The sequence below is a fragment of the Thermochaetoides thermophila genome (genome assembly GCF_000221225.1).
Source record: "Thermochaetoides thermophila DSM 1495 unplaced genomic scaffold scf7180000011815, whole genome shotgun sequence".
Lineage (NCBI taxonomy): Eukaryota > Fungi > Ascomycota > Sordariomycetes > Sordariales > Chaetomiaceae > Thermochaetoides > Thermochaetoides thermophila.
The window spans coordinates 883,920-904,023 of NW_006383031.1; the positions used below are offsets into that span (position 1 = coordinate 883,920).

At 50.3% G+C, this 20,104-nt stretch overlaps 6 protein-coding genes across 6 annotated transcripts; 3 read left to right on the forward strand and 3 right to left on the reverse strand.

The window, feature by feature from the left end:
- Positions 1-1,030: 1,030 nt before the first annotated feature.
- Positions 1,031-2,384, reverse strand: CTHT_0018610 (uncharacterized protein; the record flags this gene model as incomplete). Its single annotated transcript, XM_006692293.1, has 2 exons — positions 1,031-1,742; positions 2,335-2,384. The coding sequence occupies 2 exons, from the start codon at positions 2,382-2,384 to the stop codon at positions 1,031-1,033; spliced, it is 762 nt and encodes a 253-aa protein (XP_006692356.1).
- Positions 2,385-3,444: 1,060 nt separating this feature from the next.
- On the reverse strand, positions 3,445-5,308 carry CTHT_0018620 (putative siderochrome-iron transporter protein; the record flags this gene model as incomplete). Its single annotated transcript, XM_006692294.1, has 2 exons — positions 3,445-5,002; positions 5,070-5,308. The coding sequence occupies 2 exons, from the start codon at positions 5,306-5,308 to the stop codon at positions 3,445-3,447; spliced, it is 1,797 nt and encodes a 598-aa protein (XP_006692357.1).
- Positions 5,309-5,884: 576 nt separating this feature from the next.
- Positions 5,885-7,614, reverse strand: CTHT_0018630 (uncharacterized protein; the record flags this gene model as incomplete). Its single annotated transcript, XM_006692295.1, has 3 exons — positions 5,885-7,286; positions 7,358-7,435; positions 7,505-7,614. The coding sequence occupies 3 exons, from the start codon at positions 7,612-7,614 to the stop codon at positions 5,885-5,887; spliced, it is 1,590 nt and encodes a 529-aa protein (XP_006692358.1).
- Positions 7,615-8,735: 1,121 nt separating this feature from the next.
- CTHT_0018640 (uncharacterized protein) lies at positions 8,736-9,594 on the forward strand (the record flags this gene model as incomplete). Its single annotated transcript, XM_006692296.1, has 3 exons — positions 8,736-8,765; positions 8,841-8,921; positions 9,439-9,594. The coding sequence occupies 3 exons, from the start codon at positions 8,736-8,738 to the stop codon at positions 9,592-9,594; spliced, it is 267 nt and encodes an 88-aa protein (XP_006692359.1).
- Positions 9,595-11,194: 1,600 nt separating this feature from the next.
- On the forward strand, positions 11,195-11,977 carry CTHT_0018650 (uncharacterized protein; the record flags this gene model as incomplete). The annotated part of the gene is made up of 2 exons (XM_006692297.1): positions 11,195-11,610; positions 11,662-11,977. 2 exons carry the CDS (start codon positions 11,195-11,197, stop codon positions 11,975-11,977), a joined length of 732 nt encoding a protein of 243 aa, XP_006692360.1.
- Positions 11,978-12,636: 659 nt separating this feature from the next.
- CTHT_0018660 (uncharacterized protein) lies at positions 12,637-14,796 on the forward strand (the record flags this gene model as incomplete). The annotated part of the gene is made up of 1 exon (XM_006692298.1): positions 12,637-14,796. The coding sequence occupies one exon, from the start codon at positions 12,637-12,639 to the stop codon at positions 14,794-14,796; it is 2,160 nt and encodes a 719-aa protein (XP_006692361.1).
- Between the last annotated feature and the right edge of the window lie 5,308 nt (positions 14,797-20,104).

Genomic DNA, 20,104 nt, shown 5'->3' on the forward strand with positions numbered 1-20,104 from the left:
TTGACTGCTCGCCCTGAGCGGTCGATCGTATTTCAAGTCTAATCTTGATGCTTTGTGTCTGCAAACTCGGTTGATAAAGAGTCAACATCCAAGCTGGGGCACCATTTTATGTGTCAACTTACACGGACATTATACAAACAATATTGGCATGTATGTTGCAGCAAGGAAACTTAGCATTCAATGCTTGAATACTAATAAAGGCTCTTCCGCAACTCTACGCTTACTTCTGTTACACTCTTTTGCCTGAATTATCTTCATTCCTTTGCCGAAATGCCCGCTTTCGTCGGCTATTATGTAAATATTGTCAAGTAGTGTTTTCCAGAACAGAAGGTGACTTCGATCTGTCGATCCTACACAGTATCTGCTTCAAGACCTCACTTAACCCTGTGCTCGTTTACGAGAAGGATTAGCCGTCTCAACACAATGGCTGTCCACATGCTTTATGTCTAGATGGGCGAATCTGACACGTTACATGACTCATTGTCTCCGACGCACCTTAGCGGATCAAGTCTTTGTTGAAAAAGTCGGCTCGACACACGTGAATTAAACATGCGTTTGTGTTTTTGACACGTTGACTTCGCTGCCCGAGGACAAATAAACAGCAAAACGTTTCCTACGCAGACTTGGATCTCAATGTTAGTGTTGTTAGGGTCTTGAGTCATGGCCGGTAATATGCATCAGGTCACTCTTGAGTGGTACAGGCAAGCGTACCACTCCGAGGCTTCCAGAAAGCAGATAATTTATGATAGACAATGGTTGTTGACGGTATTGTAGCTCCATAAAAATGATAGTAGAGTACAGCGGAGTGATACAATGATGCAATCCCAGTCCTCGCAGGACTGAAAATATCAGCGGATAGCCCCAGCCTAATTCTGCCCCCATGTCCAAACGCAGAACTCCAGCACAACCAATCCCGAACGCCATTTCTATGCCCATAAATCCAGAACAAAGATACCCAGTTTATGAAGTCATCAACTCATCCCTCATCTTTTAACGACAGGTAGGTAGACACCTCCCCACACGGCCGCACTTAATCCCCAACCTCCAGGCCCACCAACCTCGCCCCAAATCCCTTCTTCCTCGCCTCCGGACTCCCACTCCTCGAAGGGGCCCCGTTCCCATTCTCTCCCTCCTTCGGAACAAGACTATCATAATACACCTCCGTCCTCACCGTAGCACAATAATCCCTCGCCCTCCAGTTCCACACATTCCTCCTGTACGGATCGGCCCCTGCCGCCAACAACGTCCTCAGCACTAACAGATGTCCGTTCCCACTGGCATAATGCAGCGCCGTGTTTCCCTCAATATCTGTCCTCGCGAGCGCGGCTTCGGCCCCGCCGGGGACGTAGGTTAACAAAATTTGCACAACCGTGTCGTGCCCCGACGACGAGGCGTGCATTATCGCATCACGGCCGCGCATATCTTGTCTTAGAATACAGCTCGGATCATGCTGGGCTAGGAAATGTACAACCTCAGTATGCCCCGCCGCAGAGGCCAGCATTAATGCGGTCTGGTGATCGTCGTTGAGGGCGGGCGTAGGCGATTCATGGCCCAGGGAGATGAGGAGTTGGACGATAGAGAGGTGCCCGAGGGAGGCGGCAAGATGCAGGTTAGTGTTGGCGTTGCCGGTCAGGGAGTGGTCTGGGTTGTGGAGCAGGTCGGGGTGGGTGCGCAGGATGCGGCGGACGAGGGGGGCATCGTTGAGGTGGATTGCGCGGCGCAGGCGGAGGGAGGGGTCGATCCTGACAGTGATAAGTATAATTTCAGTGCGAATATGTTGGTGACTTACATCTTGTATGTGTGAATTAAAGGCGACGATGGTTAGTCATGAGGATGAGAAGTGAACTGAGTCGAAGGATGGGAAATGCTGTGGTGTTGTGCTGCTGTTCCAGGTTTGCGGCGCAGCTAGCGGCTGGATGACCCCTGCATGGCGGGGCTGTCATAAGTGGAGCACAGCCCCACCCCCATATTTTCGATCCGAGTGGGGCAGATTTGCGGGACCACTGGACCCCTGCAATTTCTGCCATTTACGGAATTGCGATATCGGGTCTGAGGGTTCTTTATGATTATGAGTTAGATATTACAAAATGTTGCGCTCTCTTGCTTTAACCAAATGGAGCTGGACAGATCTCACAGGAAACCTGCTTAGGTGGGTCCTTGTTGCATAACCGCAGATCTGACCAAGTGGACCCTGTGACCCACTGACTGGCGAAATCGGGTACCGTACCTGGACGACCCGTGAATGCGGGGTTTCATGGAGGGACTTGGCCAAGGGGTGCTAATGTCTCTTCTTTCACCTTATCTCTACCTCTCCAGCACGTAAGGTTCACTCACTCTTTCAAATAACTCAGTTTGCCTATTTCCGGTATTGTCGGCTTCGTCATGTTGAGTTGGGTGAAGAGACGACTAGCCTCTTCTATGTTCGAGGATTACAGGGCCAGCAAAGCCAAAACTGGCTTTTTCCATCTTCATGTGGTGCTTACACTTGAGGTGAAGGCATTCTTTGCTGACTGACACATATGTACTTACCAAGTGTCAACTCACAATCCTGTTGCCAAAAAAAGGACCGACACTGACCACATCATACCCTCAACCATGATGTCTGACCCCATCAGGAGTATGAGTCCAACCTTCAATCCTTTCATGCGTTCTGTCGCTTTCTTCCATACATCGTATTAGTCGCACTCCCACACTATGGATATAACCCATACCTGCCCTCCCAACCCCTCCAACACGCCCGCCCCCACAGGCTGGGCCAAACTCCACCCAGAACTCTGCCTCCATGATCTACAACCTCGCCCGCACCCCGCCTCTTGTCCAATACGCTCCTCCAAAACGTCTTCTTTGCCCACCTCATCGACCTTCTGCACCTCCACTTCTTCCGCAAGATTCATTCCCTTTGTTTGACTACGATAAGCCTGAATCAGCTGCTGACAATTCCCCAGACCCTGATTTACTTCATTTCATCGATCTCGTCTCCCAGGAACGGCACATCACTTTTTCTGGCGACCGGTACATGTGGATCGGCTTCACCTGGATGCTGTGGAGCTGTCAAAGCCATCCGCTATTGAACAGTAAGTTCGAAGACATCCAGACGGTTAACTGCTGGGACTGGGATAAGGATATGAGCCCGCCACAGCAGTTGGCTGTGACGTATTATCGGAGGGAGGGGTGCGATGTGCAGAGTGTGGGGGATGTGGAAAATGAGCATGAGGATAGGATTTTATGTTTAATGGGGTTCAGGACGCAATCCGCGGAGGGATGTGCAGTGCAAAAAGGCCCAAAAGAGCTGAGATGGTGGGAGTGTCGAGATTGCGTGTATAACCCGTACTGGGTACAGTGTGAGGAGGAGGAGGAAGAGACGCAAGATGTGATGAAGCGTTTGGTGGATGGGATTAACAGAAGGCTTGGTAATTCTGTTGCCAATGATGATGCAACAGAGCCCTAGACAACAAGCCCCTTGACCTGCTTAAAATCCTTAACCTTCACATCCCTCCACACCAGCACCGACACAAAACTAATAACCTGCACCGCCGTAGACGCAATAATCATAATCCTCTGCGCATCCCCATACGCCCATTGAATCGCCTTCCTCGTTGGGCTCCCAATCTCATAAGAGAGCTGCTTCGGCAGCGAGCCGACAATCTCCGCCAAACTAGCCCTGCTTTCGGATGGGAGGTACTTCTCCAACTTTGTGGGGAAAATCCCACTCCATATAGCCCCTGCTACGGTTGATCCTATGGCACCTCCCACACTGGCAAACATCGCCTCCACCGCCAACACAACAGCGATATATTGATGCGTCGTTACTGCCATCACAGCCATCTGCTCACAGATCACCAAGGTTCCCCCGGCAACGGCAATAAAAATTTGACACATAACCACATAACCAATATTCACGTCCGGCTGACGGAACGCAGCCATCAGCCCAACGCCTAGTATCGTGACCGGTACACCGAAGTATAGTGCCAACCATTTGAACCGCCCCGACCATCTGACCGCGACACCGACGACAAGCGACCAGAAACAGCTCCCGATGGAGTATATGTTCATCACATAACTGGCGTGCGTCACGTCTAGACCGTTGACGACTTGCAGAAAGGAGGAGAAGTAGCTGTCCCAAATGTAGAAGGATACAAACAGTACTCCAGAAAGCACGCACGCTCCGAGAACGGTACGGTCAGTTAATAAAGAGTAGGGGATGAATGTTTTCGGGGCGAAGAAGCGTTCGTAGAGGGCGAAGAGGGGGATGAGGAGGAAGCCGATGATCAGGAGGGAGAGGATGAGAGGGGACTTCCAACCGGAAGGTTGGCGGGTGTAGAGGTTGAATGGGAGGAGGAAGAATGCTAGCCCGGCTGTGATGAGGAGCAGGCCGAGGACATCGAACTCGATGGCGTAGTACTTCAATTTCTCCCTCCACGACCTCGCAGAACCACCCCCCCTGCGCGCGGGAATCAACCCCCTCTTTCTGGCCTTGCGATAATTGATGTAAAACAATCCCAGCAACGGACTGCAAATAACAGGCGTAACAACAGCAAAAACTCCAAACCCCCACCTCCATCCGGGCCCCCTAAGGAAAGCATTCGCCAACGGGCCTCCAATCCAAACCGTGATGATATAAGGCGACGAGGCGAACGCAAACATCAGCGCCCTATTCTTTAGCGCCGATGTATCCGCGATAAAGACCGATATCGTGTAGCTTATCCCGTTATACCCAACCCAATAGAACACCTGCCCAGCAGCATACATATCGACTCCCCTGCACCCCGCCATCATGGCTAATCCGATCGTCAAGCACGCAAGCATGGACACAAACCCTTGTGGTCGTCCCCATATATCGAGGATCTTTGCGAGAGGCAGCTTGAACAGCCCACCGACAAGACTCGCAAAGATAGATGTAGCCGCGGTCAGGGAGTGCAATTGGAAGGAAGAGGTTACGTAAGGGGTCAAGATGGACGACATGCCTTGGTGGAGGGCGTCAGTGAAGTGGATGCACCAGATGCTGCAGAAGGAAGCGGTATCAGCTTCAGCTGGGACATACGACGGGATGGGGAAGGCGGTTGACATACGTGATGTAAGCTAGAATGAGATGGTTCCTTGTCCAAACTTTCGCGAGGGCTTCGACATCCTGCACGCCGGCCTGCGCATCTCGAGATATTTCGTCGCGGTCGGGGGTATCGGATGGAGGTGATGTCTGGGGGGCATGGTTGGCGGTGGTGGACTTTTCGCTTATCGCAGGTTTGTCGAGGCTATTTTGCGAGGGAGAGAGCTCTATATCTTGCTGCGACCATGAGATGGGTTCTTTCATGGTGAAGTTGATGAACCGCTCAGTCGGCACTAAGAGTTTGTTGGGAGTTGTGTTGGTGGCAGGGGTTGATGTGGACACGGCTATGCTGACAGCATGCGAGCCATGCCGATTATATCCTTGTTCACGATTGAGAGACTCCGTGGAGAAAAATGTTATGGTAAGTATAAGAATGAATATAGAGGTAAAACACTTCGAGAGCTGCTAGCTGGATCTTTACGGTTAGATGTTGGCAGATCTTAAAGACTGTTCTTGAGGCCGGTGAAAGGTTCCGCCAACGAGTTACGTGCCTGTTCCCATTCTGCCTTCCTATTCCCGCAGCTTCCATAATCGCTTACTCCCGCTGTTTACAGTTACATTCTTTGGTAAAACTTAACGGAAGGTGGAAGTGAACTCTCCACCCGGCGTTACACGACGTCATCTTACGGGTCAGTGCCAAGGATCCTGTGGTAAACCGGATAATGAAAGTTTTGGTTGGATACTTGGTATAGACACTCTTTGCCATCTTCCTAAACCTTCAGGATAAAATTTTAAAACTTATCATGAATTCAGCTGTTACTTATAGTTGGTCATCTTCCCCTAGTCCTCGACCCTCAAAACCCATCCATCCCCCTCTCTTTCCCCCAACGCATTCACCCCTCCCCACAAAACCACCCCTCGCCCATTCAGACACGAATCGGCTCCAAAGAACGCCCTCGACCCGGGATGGACCTTTCCCTCCTCCGTGATCAACTCTGCTGGCACGACCTCTGCCTCGTTCCATTTGAATTCCCTCGACCCTTCCCCTGGGATGACGTCTTTGATCTTGTCCTTGACCGCCGCAGTAGCAGCGCTGAGTCGGCGATGAAGAGGGAGTTGAAATGCCCAAACATCAGGACAGAAATCCCATCTCTTTGCCGAGGGGGAGACGGCGAGGCCGAAGAGGTATATTAGGTACTCCCTTCCATTGTCGATCTGAATGGGAGCCAGGTAGGCGCCGGTCCGGGGACGAGGGCTGGGACTGCCGGGGAGGATGGATACTGTGTGCCAGGCGAGGGCGTCAGCTTTCTCGCGTTCGACGGCAGAGCGGTGCAAGGGGAGGTAGTGGACTGTCGATATTGTGTCGCTTCCCTTATCTGGGGTATTGTTCGAGATGATGTACACAGTCCGGTTGACAAAAGCAGCGGCAACTGGGGGAGCAGGGGCCGAGGGGAGAGGGCTCCATGCTCCGCGGTCGAATTCGTACAGCCAGACTTCTTTCAAAACGCCCGCATCCTCGTCCCTGTTTGAGTCTGTTTGTCCTCCAACAAGGATCAGGTACTCTCCTTTGCTCTCCTCGTCGGAAGCAGGAAGTTGATCATCCAGGCCGCGGTCATCTTTCCCCCAAAACAACCAGTGTCCGTAGCGGGGTTTCATTTCGCCTTGCCCGAGGGGTGTAATATCTCCTGGGAATTTTGACCAGCTTAGGGTGTTGTGATTCCATTGCCAGATGCAATTCCCGTCAGTAGTTAGTGGCTTGAGCTCCCTTGTTTGATCAGCATCCTCCTTGTAACCTGCCTCTTCTTCCCTTGCTTCAGTGACAGGCTCAGAAACTACCCCCTTCCCGCCGTGAAGAAGAACTCTATGACCCCCCCTCGCACACGTCGCATGCCCACTTCTCGGAGCAGGGACGAGCACCTCCCCAGTCGACGGATCTTGGAGCGTAAAAGGCGGGTAGCATGTATGCGCCGTGCGGTAGTCATTTCCGCCATCCCCAGTTTGCTGCTCGTTTCGTTCCGAGTCTTCTGCCGGCTGTTGCTGATCCAATGCGTGATGGTGAGACCCAACGCCAATGTTAATTTCAATGTCGTCAGTATGCTGTGTATGTCGGTCCTCTGGCAGTGTGATGACGTGTATCGCCGGAGGGCAAAGTCTGCCATCTGAGTCTTGGCCCCCGAAGATGACTGCTTTAGCGTCAGAGAGGACGGTGAGGGTGTGGTGTGAGCGGGTTAAGGCCGGATGCCTACAATATAAGCTGTTAGTTATAAGTGAAAGTATGGTTGTGGAGGTAGAGAACTTGCGGTGTTGTTTTACCAGCTGGACTTGGGAGGTGTGTGAGCGAGAGCTTGAGCGGGGCAGGGGGAGAGGTGATGCTGCTTGCTGCTGCTGCGGCTACTTTGGTGGCAGCTGCGACGACTTTATCTGCCATTTCTGAAATAGTCGAAATGATTTAAGACTCACAATGATGTTGTATACCTCGATTGTCTCGTACCAGGCAACAAATTCCTTGGTGTTGAGGGCGTGATGCCAATCGTGGACATCTCGGCCGTTATGACGTCATCGACATCCATCGGGGACCAGGGTGGACCCTAACTGGCAGGCACCACTGGACCCTACCGCTGAACTGGAACCTTGACTTCGAGGACTTCGTACCCTCTGCAGTCCTTCCTGTATGTCTAAGTCTTAGAAGAGCGCCTGTCATCATCCTTCTCTCACCTGATTCACCGAAGCAGGCTATGCCATATATAATCCATCTCAGCCCCCAATTTCCCCCAAAACCGGAAAAGATCGCCCATATCGGCCCGGCCTGTCTCTATGAACCACACTTCTTCAACCTACTCCGTGTCGCTAACCGACCACTCTTTTTCCATTGACCGGAAAACTCGTGTAACCCCTGTCAGCACTCAGAGCAGGATGGTTTAGAATTATACCGAACGGTACAGCTATCCCGATACGGCCCTGCAGCCAAGGACAGTAAGTGGTTTGGTAAAGTCCGATGATATTGGTGACCGGTACGGCTGAAAGTTCCCCATTTTTTAGGCCTGAAAAGGGCACCTGATATGGAGCATGAAAACTAGTTATAGATAGGCACTGTATTTTTTCTGATGGGGCGCTGGCTTCTCTGCTACTGACTGGACCACTTCATGGACCGCGCAAAGAGTAGGTAAAGATTGGTGCGAGGATGGGTTCGAGAGTCAAGTCACTAAGAGGCGAGAGGGCATATAGTCGCGAGCCGGTGAAGGCAAACGTTTCAAGCAGCAATGCGGAGGACATGTGTAGGAAGGACGAAGCAGGATGCAGGCTGCATCTTGGGATCAGCGGGGGCTGCTGGTTGGATCAGGCTTCGTGATACGGGATTCCTCTCGGCGTAGCGCAACAGACAAACGACAGATGTAGAATATAAACCTTTGTAGACAATATGTTAAGTTTAATCAAAGAGACCTGTAATCAATAGCTATTAAGCGTTGCACTTCTCCATCTAAAAATGCCGTAAGCCAATGTGCTGTTAGCAGATACCATGGCCTCCCCAACGTCATCTGTTCCGTCGTCCCCAGCTACCTCCTCAAATGCCTCTGTACCTTGGGAAAAAAAGCCATCCGAAAAGCGCCTGGAAAAACCCTCCTCGTCGAAGACGCCCTGCACTCCAACCACCACGGCATCTTAGAGGCCCTCTGCAACCGCCACCAACACCATGGGCACCACCCCGGCAGCGACGATGACGGTGCCGGCCTCAGCGGTGGCAGCCAACCCCAAGGCTTCATTCCCGGCACGCTACTCCAGTTTATGATCAACCCAGAGGAAGTTGACCAAAAAAATCAAGGCCTTGGCCAAGGAAAATATCCTAATCGGAGACAAGATTCGGGATGCGCGTGTTGCCGTTCTCGAAGCTGTTGCTGCTTTTATTCCATGAAAAGACGAAAGAGGCTACGAGTGATAAAGGTCTTCGGGACACGGGGACACGGAGACGGGCTTTTACTGCGGAGTGTACAACATGGAGAATAAAGGCAACATCGAAGATGATGCGACGTTCGATCTGTTGCCGGGGAACGAAACCCGCATAAAAGAACAGCCACCGACGAATGACGAAAAAGGTGAACGAGGGGTTTGATATGGCATCGGTGGTGCTTAAGTTTATCAAAAAGTTTATCAAAAAGTCGTTTTTTTTTCTCTGGATACGACTCGTTGGATGGAAAGGGCATGCAGATCAACAGCTCGGTGAATTTCGGACAAGGTGTCGGGAATGCGTTCTGGCTTGGGAGCCTCGAGCAAATAGCGTATGGTGATGGGAAGAACCTTTTACATAACTTTACAAGGTGTGTTGATGTTATTGGGTGTGAGATGATGGTAAGTACCTGCTCACAACATGTCTTACCATACTAACAGATGATGTACAGCACGCCGTTCTCCAGTACAACTCGCCGCTGATCTATCGCAACGAGTCCGGCGCGCTCAACGAGAACATCGCCGACGTCTTCGGCATCATAGTGAAGCAGCTGTACGAGAACGAGGACGCCGAACACGCGGATTGGCTGGTCGGCGAAGGCTGCTAGCTTCCCGGCGTTTAAGGCGTCGCGCTGTGGAGCATAAAGGCCCCGAAAACAGCTTACGATGACCCGCGACTGGTAAGCCCCTCAACCCTCTCCCAATTTCCCATAAACTTATATTAACATTTATCGTGTAGGGTTTCCTACCTTTAACCAGACCACACCTCAAAAATTTTCCGAGCCCATGCGCAAGTACAGCACGTTCATCTACACGCACGACTACGCCGGCGTGTACATCTTCTCGGGCATCCCGAACCGCGCTTTCTACTTCGCATCCATCGCTTTCGGGGCGTGGAAGAAAGCGGGCAAAATCTGGTGGCGCGTGTTGACGAGCGGGCAGCTGACGCCGAATTGCACGTTTGTGAAGTTTTCAAATGCCACAATTAATGCTGCGAAGGAGCTATTTGGAAAATAGGCGGCTAAGATTGTGAGGAGCGCTTGGAATGAGGTTGGGGCGATGAGAAAGTTGTGAACTTGTAATGCGCTTGAGTCGTGAGCGAATCGGTGGATGTCTTGGTGTCATGATAAAATGCGAAGCAGTTATTGATAAGGGTTAGGGTAAGTAATAAGCCTCAATTCTATCTTCTGTCTTTGGAGTCGCCAGGCAGATGCCAACTTAAGTCTCGTAACTTCACACTGTTTCGCTGCGAATGCTTTGCGAGCGCGAACTCGTTTCGATCCAACGTATTGCTTGCTCTGGTTTTTTGCAGCAAAGTTACTCTAACATGGATTTTTATTTTCTTGTTACGACTGGCCGCTGACTTACCCCGCTTGCCCTGTGCGCTGAGTCTGAAGACGCCAGTTCGTTAAGCCATCCCATTCACCACCACATTTCTTCCAAGATGCTGGGTCACTCCACAAAGTTTCCAACACCTTAGCCTTCCAACACTACTGTTTTTCTTATTCCCCAAGTCAGACACTACGAGGGGCTCCTGGGCTAGTGCTTACTGTGGATATCTCCCCTCAGGATTCAGTAGCCTAAAAATTGTGGAGCGCTTTAAATTACTGTGTCCTCCAGGCACTCAGTTGTCTGCCCTCGAGGGCTGCAACTTTATTGCGTCGGAGGTTAGGACAGCTCACGTTATTGACTTCATCCAACCTCTTAATTCAGCACGTTGCCCTGCATCTAGCACCCAAATAAACTAAGCCACTTGGGCAGTCTGCACTCGGTTGTCTGCAAAATATCAAGTTTGGAACAGTCGACAGCTGCATCTGTTGTCAACAGTCTGGTCCAGAGGGCCAATACCCACGTTTACCCACGTTGCCCAGCGATGTGGCGGTTTGGCAGCTCAGCCTCACTGCGTGTGCAGCTGCACGTGTGATTGGCTGCGCCGAAGATCAAGCCTCAGGGTGAGGGGAATAGCGTAACCAGCGCGACGGGCTGAGTAAGGTCGACAGGGGTATTCGAGGTGCTGGGCTGATGGGGCAGAACATTTAATACTGCATGAAGGACTAGAGACTGTTGAACGGGGCACATCCTGAGCCTGTCTCAAAGTTTTGATTTTTTTTTCGAGCTTCCAGGCGGCAGCTACGCGTTGAGTCGGTTGTGTCGTCGGGTCTCATTGTTTCGAAGATTCGGTCAGGTTCCCGGCAAGCACACCTAACAATGGCGTCCTCACCCTACATCATCGGCGAATCGTCGCCGTTCCTCAAGCGCGTGCTGATTCCCTTCTGGGTTCTCCGTATCATCATCCTAATTGTCGAGGTTGGCATTTACAGCCTGTTGGTTGTCGCGTTGATCGCCAAGAAGGATGAAATCAAAGATGATCTAAAAGACGAATATAACACGAGCTTAGGCTGGTCGGCAGCCCTAGCTATCGCCCTTATTTGCGTGCTCATCTTCCTCGTCTGCCTGATCCTGGACATCGTCTGCATCATCAAACGCGCCCGGAGGACGCTTAGCCCACCATTCTTCCTCGGGGTCAACATTGGGCAGACAGTCTTTTTCACTATCAACTTTATTCTTTCTCTTATCGGGGCCAGGTCGAGTCCCATTGGTATTATTGTCGCCATCATTATCTTGTAAGTTAAAGGGTTACTTCCGTTCCAGTGTTCAATGCTAACATTTTCCAGCCTCTCCTTTTTTGGCATGCTTATCTACGCCGGTGTTGTCTACCACCACTATCGCAAGGGCACCCTCCGCGGCCGATACATACCGGCTCCTAATCCTGCACAAAATCTCGAGACCGGTCAGCAGTACGCCACTGGACTTGAGCCGCCAACGGCATATCCCCCCGAGACCACTGGCGTCATGGTGCAAACAACAGAGTATACTAGCCAGGTGTACACTGCGCCGATGTATATGCAGCCTCAGCCCTATGTGAGAGCTGCTGATGGGCTCGAAGCTGCGGCCGCCATCAGGAATACAACCAACAAGATCACGTTATGAGCGATAATTCTTAGTGCATGGAGATCTTTAGTCAACAATCATCATCAGTTCGGTTCAATTTAAATCCTTGGAAATGAGGTGCGATGTAGAATACCCATTGTGTTTTGGATATATGGATATATATATATACGTGAAGTTGGACGATGCTAAACATGTTGGTTTATTTTGAGCTGTTGTGTCCAAAACTTACTTACACTTCCTGTCTCAGAAATGACGTGAAGTTCAAAACCACAACTCATCATGACCCACCGCACCGGCAACCCATGCAACCGGGCCGGTCTGCATGCTCCGATTGGACATCTCCAACGTGTAGCATCTGACCCCCCAATGGCCACGACGCCAGACACGCAACGCTAACGCCCAACTTTGCGTGGTATTTCTGGGCAGCGATTGGCCACCTGGACCAACCAGCATCGAGCTAACGACGCACTTCTCAATCACTGGTTGGCCACGTCGAACCGTTGAAATACGACTATGCCTAGGCTCAAGTGGCCTCACCGTCTCTCCTGAACAAAGAAATTTCATGACCCCAGGAACTTACTCTCACTGTCGGGTCATGGGCGCCTTTTTGAGTTCAACACTCATCTTTCTTTGTTGCCTCAACTCCATCATCTCTACTATGCCCCGGTCTTTAACACACAGCACATAGAAACAGGAAAATGTCTTCCAACCCAGACGCAATTCCCCTCCGCCGCACCCGCTCCCGCCGCTCCATATTCCGCGAAGACTTCGACTCCCAGCACTCAACTCACTATCCCGACACCCTCAACCAGCCTGCAACGACCACCACACCCCCATCCCCAACGCCCCGCGACCTACGCCAGTCCGCCGCCGCCCATGAATTCGTCTTTGGCGGCCCTGGCCAACCAAAACCTCGCCGTTTAGGACTCTGGCACTTCCTCATCAGCCATGTCTCTATCATTGCGGCTCTTGTGGTCGGCATCATCTGTGTCGTTGTGTCGATAGTTTACACCAGCAACCTCGGCAAACGGGTGCTTGAATGTCCGGACTGGGTGAGGGAGTGCCCCGCGGCGGATGAGTGGACTGTTACGCATCTGGGGACCATCCAGGGGGTTATGACGTTGGTGTATACGATCGGCATGTTTGCCTTGGGGTATGTCGCTCTGGCGTTTGCGGAGACTGCGGTGTGGGCGGTGCTGCAGAAGCAGAGCTTTACGTTAAAGGTGTTGGACGCGTTTGTGTCAGCGACGAGGGGGAAGATTGTGGCGGTTCCGGCCGCGGTGCTGGCCGTGAGATCTGCGATTGCGGGGATTGTTTTGTTGTGTGCAGTTGTGGTGAGCCTGATGCCGTTTGTGGGGATGCCGTTGGTTGGGTGGGCGTATACGCCGGGGCTCGTTGGGAAACGGGTTGAGAGTGGTTATGTGCCGGGCGGGGGAATTACGGAGGTATTTGTGCAGGCGAACCCGCCCAACTCGGTGTTGGCTGGGGCGATGGTTGAGTATTACTCTTGGGCGAACGATCCGTCGGCGGAGCCAATGCCGGAGTATAGGGGTTGGTACATCGATAGGAAGACACTTAGGGGGAGGGGTGATTTCACCGCTCAGGCCGTCAAGCTACAGACGTCCATCTCGTGCGCTCCGCGCTCTCTCCTCCCAGAAAACTCAGGAGAAAATTACTTCTTCACCAACATGACGAAGACTGGCGACAATTCTGACCAGCTGCCGCAGATTAACCAAGACAAGGTCTGGGTCCACAAGACTCCCCACCTCGCAGTCTGGGTCGACGAATTCTCGTTCCTTTCTAAGCAGCAAACCCGCGCTACCCTCATCTTCGCCGCCTTCAACGGCACAATCGACGGAGGCGCAACGACTAAAGTCAACTTCGGAAACCTGGAAAACGTCTCTTCTATAGCTTGCGATATCAACATGACCGCTGCGGATGACATTCTCACTGTTGGAACAAACCCCCCTTCCGTCGAAGACCTCCCTCTTCTTTCTTCCATCGATACCCTAACCCTCCCCAGCTCTGCGTCTCAGGATACTCATCTCAATGAATTCCTCCTCTGGTTCGCAGTCGCGCCAGTTCTGACTGCACCGAGTGTTTACGGCAACCAGCCTTCTTTCCTCAACTTTAGCGCAACCGGTCTACCCATCCCTTATACTAAGCTGCCCTCCGATGAGGAGGATTACCCGACCCCCGAAGCCAATACCTGGACTATCGCCGGTCTTACAACCTTCGTCTATCTCTCCATCGGCGCAGTTGTCCAGTCAACCCTCTCCCAAACAGGCCCCGAACCCATCACCCTCACAACAAATGTTGACCTCCTCTCCTTCCTTTCGAACCGTACATTCCTCCTCCTCTTCCCTCCTCTGCTGACCTTCACCATCCTCATATTCTTCATGATCTACACAACCATGCTCCATGCTAAACACTCCATTCCCGTGCTTCGCCTCTTCTCGCTCCCCGAACTCCTCAAATCCTCCCAAACCCAATTCCTACGCGATATCGCTGGTGTGGATGCCGCCAAGGGCTATCTACCCGCCCATGATCTGGCAAAGACGAGGGTGAGGTTTGGCGTGGAGAGGACTGGGATGGGTTTGAATATGATGGGGTCGGTGGGGAGTTTGGGAGAGGAAGGGGAAGAGGGGGAGGGGGTACTGGGGTTGATCGATGGGAATACGATCCGGGAGGGGAGTTTGGGGAGTGAGGAATTGGAAGGGGATAAGAGGAGTGGGAGTAAGAGTAGTGTGCGGAGGGAGAAGAACGGGAGGGAGAGCAGGGGAGAGAGAAGGAGGGAGAGGGAGAGGCTAAGGAGGGACGGGGACGTGAAGAAGGTGCCGGGGATTACCTATATCTAGATCATTGTTTACAAGACACGATATATTGGATCGGATTATAGAGCTCATGAGAAGGTATGCCTGGCCTTGTTTTTTTTTCATGGCAAAGAAAGAAGGGATCATTGTCCGACTTCGTCATTGTACATTAATATATGAAGTACGGGACTGCAAGTGGTTATTTGATGTATAAAGAGATGGCTCGAGCTTGGAATCTCACGGAGAAATGACACGACATGGATAGTCATGCACAGGGATATGAAGTAAAAAAACACATCCTGAAGCACTTACGCTAGTCACATGAGTTAGTCATGTCATGCATAACAACGGGATTGATAGCCGCTGCTATGTTTAAGGGTTACATATAGATGCATATCACCTAATATCTTTTATCTTTCCTTGATAGGAATATCCAGGAACACCCAGTTTTGCCTTCGGCCTAAGTATGCCTGTATGCCAGAGCTCATGGTTCGTGTGCTCTAGATGATGATGTGGTCCTACTTTTAACCCTTTGATTAATGACCCCCACTGTTGCTACTTTGTGTACTATATGACTAAGTTATGTCAAGGACTCCCCAGTAATCAACAGCATAGGTGAAGAGAGATTTTTTTTTCAAGTCGTTCATCCGCCTCCTCGTACGTTCTTACAGGACCACTCGAAAATTCCTTGAACGAAAGGTATGATACGCAGGTATTTGCGATATTGAGATGGGCGTTTGGAAGCCACTGAGCCAAAGCACCCTGGAAACATTCTTGAACTGTATAGTGGATAAGTCAAATGATTTCGCTTTCTTTGTTGATGACGACGAGCCTTCAATATGCTGACAGCATGCCTTAGGCGTCAAGAATCGCGGTTTCATCAAGCTCGTCTTAACTGTCCTTGACAGCTCATGCATACTGAACATCTATCGTTTGAGAGGACATTTGGTATAGATAAGCAAAATAGCACATGGTTGGCAAGCTCCTTGTATCCAGCCGGTTGCCTATCGATTCGCTCCGTTGCGTTGTCATATGCCCGGCGTAATAGGGCAAGGTTGGGCTCATTTTTCTTAGTGTCATTTAAAGTTTTTTTTTCTTCAGTGCTTTACGAACAAGTTTTGCGCTAACTTTATTCTTCAAGAACTCGAAGAAGAGGTAAGTGAGTAGGAACCTGACGTTGTAAGTAAGCATATGCTTGATGGAATCAATAGCCCATTGGTCATGGAACACTAATGACTTCCATACTATCTGCGACACTAGCAATGCAATTGATGACCTCATGTTGGAAGTTCGGGTTCTTTGAGACAGCGCGCAAGTTGGACATCCGATTGCAGATGTGTCTCTCATTTTGCACTTTTTCAGCGCATCAACTATTACGGAAAACCCATCCTTGTACAATGCGGCAACAGCATGGAACATCGCCTCAAGATCGCTCAACGATGGCTGTGATCAATGCTTCTTGTGTTGAGCATGGGCATCCATGACTGCCGGTGGCGGCGGAAACTTGTCGCTGAGTAATTGATTTACGAGGCTGGCAATGAGCTGCTCCACGGTTTGGTCGTCTACGCACCGGAAGTTACAATATAGGTATGTGATACCAGCATCACGGTCTCCCTGGTTCCTTTGGAGATAATCATTGGCGATCGATACAAGGATAGCTTCCCCAGCACCAGGTATGCCAGGGCAGAAGAGATTTACCGGCTTTTTTGACAGCCTGGTAGTGCAAGTTGATCACGCCCGAAAAGTAAATTCAGGGTTTGCCATCGCTGATAGAGGTTTTCGACAGCTTCGCGCGCTTACCCAACATCAAGTGCAGCCTTGAGGCACTCCCATCCAAACCTATGACCATCTGCCCGTTTGTTCATCTTGGCGAGCAAATCTTGTAACTCGTCCTCAAAGATAGATAAGAGGTTAGTGGTGTCTGTATCTTGCAGGGGATCAAGCTCAGAAAGTAATGCTGAGGAATCGTCTTTGAAGGTGTTTGCAAATTTCGGGTCCGAGAAAAGATTATGGACTTGTAATATGGTGATATTGAGGGCCGCTGTGTTGAGACTGAAATTTTTCGCCTCCGCCTTAGCATCCTACCCGTTATTATAGGATTTGAAGTTATACTCCAAGAATTGGCAGGCCACTCCAATGGCGCCAACGATACCAGTAGGATCAAGCATGATAATACAAATGATGCCTTTGTAAGAGCATGATAAAGTGTATCAGAGCAGTAATTCAGAGGGTTAGATGGCGAAAGTTGTTTATAAGGGGAAAATGATGCGGAAAAGAGACGACGCTGAGAAGGGACTGAAAATCGTCCTCAGTCAGGGGGCAAAAATGCAACCGCAGAAGCTAATATAGTCAGACAGTGCAAAACCTCCTCGCAGTTTTTTAACCAAAGAGTTTTCAGCTTTGTTCTTTTTGCGAAAGACTTTAGAAGCCTTTTGAGAATGGTAGAGTCAGGAAGAGGTTCAAGATTGTGCTTAATATGCCTAACCGACATGACGACGCGGGGTCAGGCTGAAACATTAGCTCAAGGCAGTCAACGCCCATTGCAGAGTTGTTGTACAATCGTGTGACCCAAACGTGGTCTAATTAGTGGCGGACGCATCAACACAACTGTATATAGTTTAGTTAGAGGGCTATTGCACCCCGTCGTCGTGGGCACGACCTAGCATCCTCAATGGTTGAACCGTTCGAAAAACATAATTCAAGTCAATTCAATGAATCAACGCAACGCTGGAGCTGTAGACCCCAAAACCCTACTGCTTGACTCGGCTTGCTGCCCACCGCCCACAAGTCACAGAAAAGCTAGTTTGCCAGGTCCTTTGAAGGCCGCATAACCCCTTCTTTGTCGAAGAGATAGTTACGTTTCGAGGTTTAGCATGTATAGTCTTGACAGAAATTGAGCAGCCGTCCATAGCAGTCAAGCCTAATCACACGGAGGAGCCGACATCATTTGTCATGCTGGTATCTAGCGACTAACCGCAATGGATCGTAGCTTTGATGGTACAGCAAGGTTAATGGATTGTTTGCAAGGCAAGGCTTTCAAGACGGCCTAAGCATACGCCTTATCGCAGCAAAGATGGAGCCAGACTTGTTCGAGGACGTGTTGCCTGCGTTTTGACATCCGGCTAGATTCATTTCCAGTCGACGTATCTAGTAACAGGAATGTTCGAAGTAATTACCTTGCTCATTCTTGCCGAAAACTGGTGCATCTTTCTTCGAGTTGGTAGCGTATCCTTCTCCTCTCATCTGTTGGGTTCTGGAGAAAATACTGCTGGTCTTTATGTTTACAGAGCTGATCTCCCGTTGATCATAGGTTTGACGAGCAGAAGTGGAAATAACTTTGGCAGGGCGTCAACAGCCCAGCATCTTCCGACTCTGCGGACTCCTCACAATATCGAGCAATTTGACTCATCTGCAACTCATGATTTGCTACAAAGCCTCGAAAAGTTTGTACATATAGATAGAATTTCTACCCATCTAGGCTGTTTGGATTTGCAGCGCTCTCTGTTGCCGTTGGCCATCTTGCTGATGTCTTGGTTCATGATCAAACACACAGTCCGGTCGCAACAGCATCGCTGTTGTCATTACAACATGGTCCTTGCTCTATGCTCTAAACGACATTCCGGTAATCCATTCGAGTTAACTCGTTTGGAACGGTATCGCTAACAGCGGGATCAAAGGGATCTGGTTCTGGTCACCGACACATATCCTTTCTGGACTCCTCAGCTTCAGAAGCATGACAAATGAAGGCGTATCCTTACTCGGAAAATGATTAGAAGCAGTAGACCACCGTCCATCATGCGTACCATCTCGATCCCTGAATCTTGCTACATACGGATCACATCGATTGGGACAATACGCCTTGTTGATTGTCGTCGCTCTTGGTTAACCATGCATGAACAGGCTCCGAGTCCGGACCCATCAACCACTGTTGTACTATTCAGCCTGAAAGCTCAACCAGTTCGGACACTTAAAGCTGTCACTGAGGAGCAATTCCTTGGCACCTCCCGAGGCCTTATAAACAAACTCCAACCATGGAAGACCCGTCAGGCTTCGGTGTGTAATCGGAAACTAAGATCTTAGAATGCAAAGATCTGCATTCCTGCCGCATAGAGGTGGATTATTTCAGAGGGATAATGTAACATTCAGGCTGCGCCCGGCGCCGAGGAGACCTGTTAGTGCACAATCTGCAGGACTATTTTAAAATGGTCGATAAGATCAATTCATTGGCCCTAAGTGATCGAAGGCATGTTCTATTGAAGAGAAGAAAAGTCGGAGACGATGAGGAGTGGTTTAAGAGATGGCTAGAATCAGAGACTATGGTCAGTTGTTGAAGGCCATCAAGCTTATATGCAACGATGTTGAAGACCCAGAGGATTGGGGGTTTCTTGATGTATGGATTCTGAGGAGATGGGACAAAACCAGGGGAATTGAAGGGAAGAACGAAAGTTATGGTAACGCATGAGGCTGGACATTCAGCCTGCATTTCTGTTGCTCTTTCGACAAAGATGTATCGGGGAACGAGGATGATATGACCAATTCAATATGATGATTAAATGATACCAAGAGAACTATGACCAACGCCATCCCAATGCCAAATCACACGCCCACCGTTGAGAACCCCGAACACCGGACAACCAACACAATGACAAAAGCCCAAGCCTTTTTGCACCTCCCAAGAGACTGCCACACCATAGCTCCATGTGTCCCAATCAGCGATAGTCAGTTGCTTATCCTAACCCTTCCCATGACCTCATCGCTCCAGAGTAACATTATGCTCTGAAATCTGAGTTCCTTTGTCCCTGATCGAGGGAGTTCAATGCCAGAGCGGGAAAGAAACACAAAGGAAAAGAGAGAAATAACCGCATATAGGAGGACAATTAAAAAATGTAGATAAGCCCGTAGTCTTGCTCGAACAGCAAACAATCTGGGGTTAAGGGCATAAGCGTGAAAAATAGGCCAACCTATACCTGTGCTGAGCCCACTTTTGTGTCACTGCTGCCCTGCTGCAGAAGACAACAAGCCTGCATCGCCAAGCACCCAACGGCTAACAGGGCTCGTGTGTTGATGATAATGTTCAACAGATAACAGGGAAAAAAAAAAAGTCAGTGCAGGCGTAAAAGACAGTCGAAATATGGATAAAATATGTAGCGATAACACATTTTGGTTGGCTTTAGGCGGCTGTGTGACACATGTAGAGGGCGTTCGGTTCGGCAAGTCATGTGCGTTTCTTCCTCGGCCGAAAATGCCGAAGAAGGAGACAGCCGCATGATAGACATACCATCTGTCACCTAAGGCCGTCAGAACAGCCCATGGCCGCATGTAAATCAAGCCCAAGCCGCCGTGAGAAGCTGGA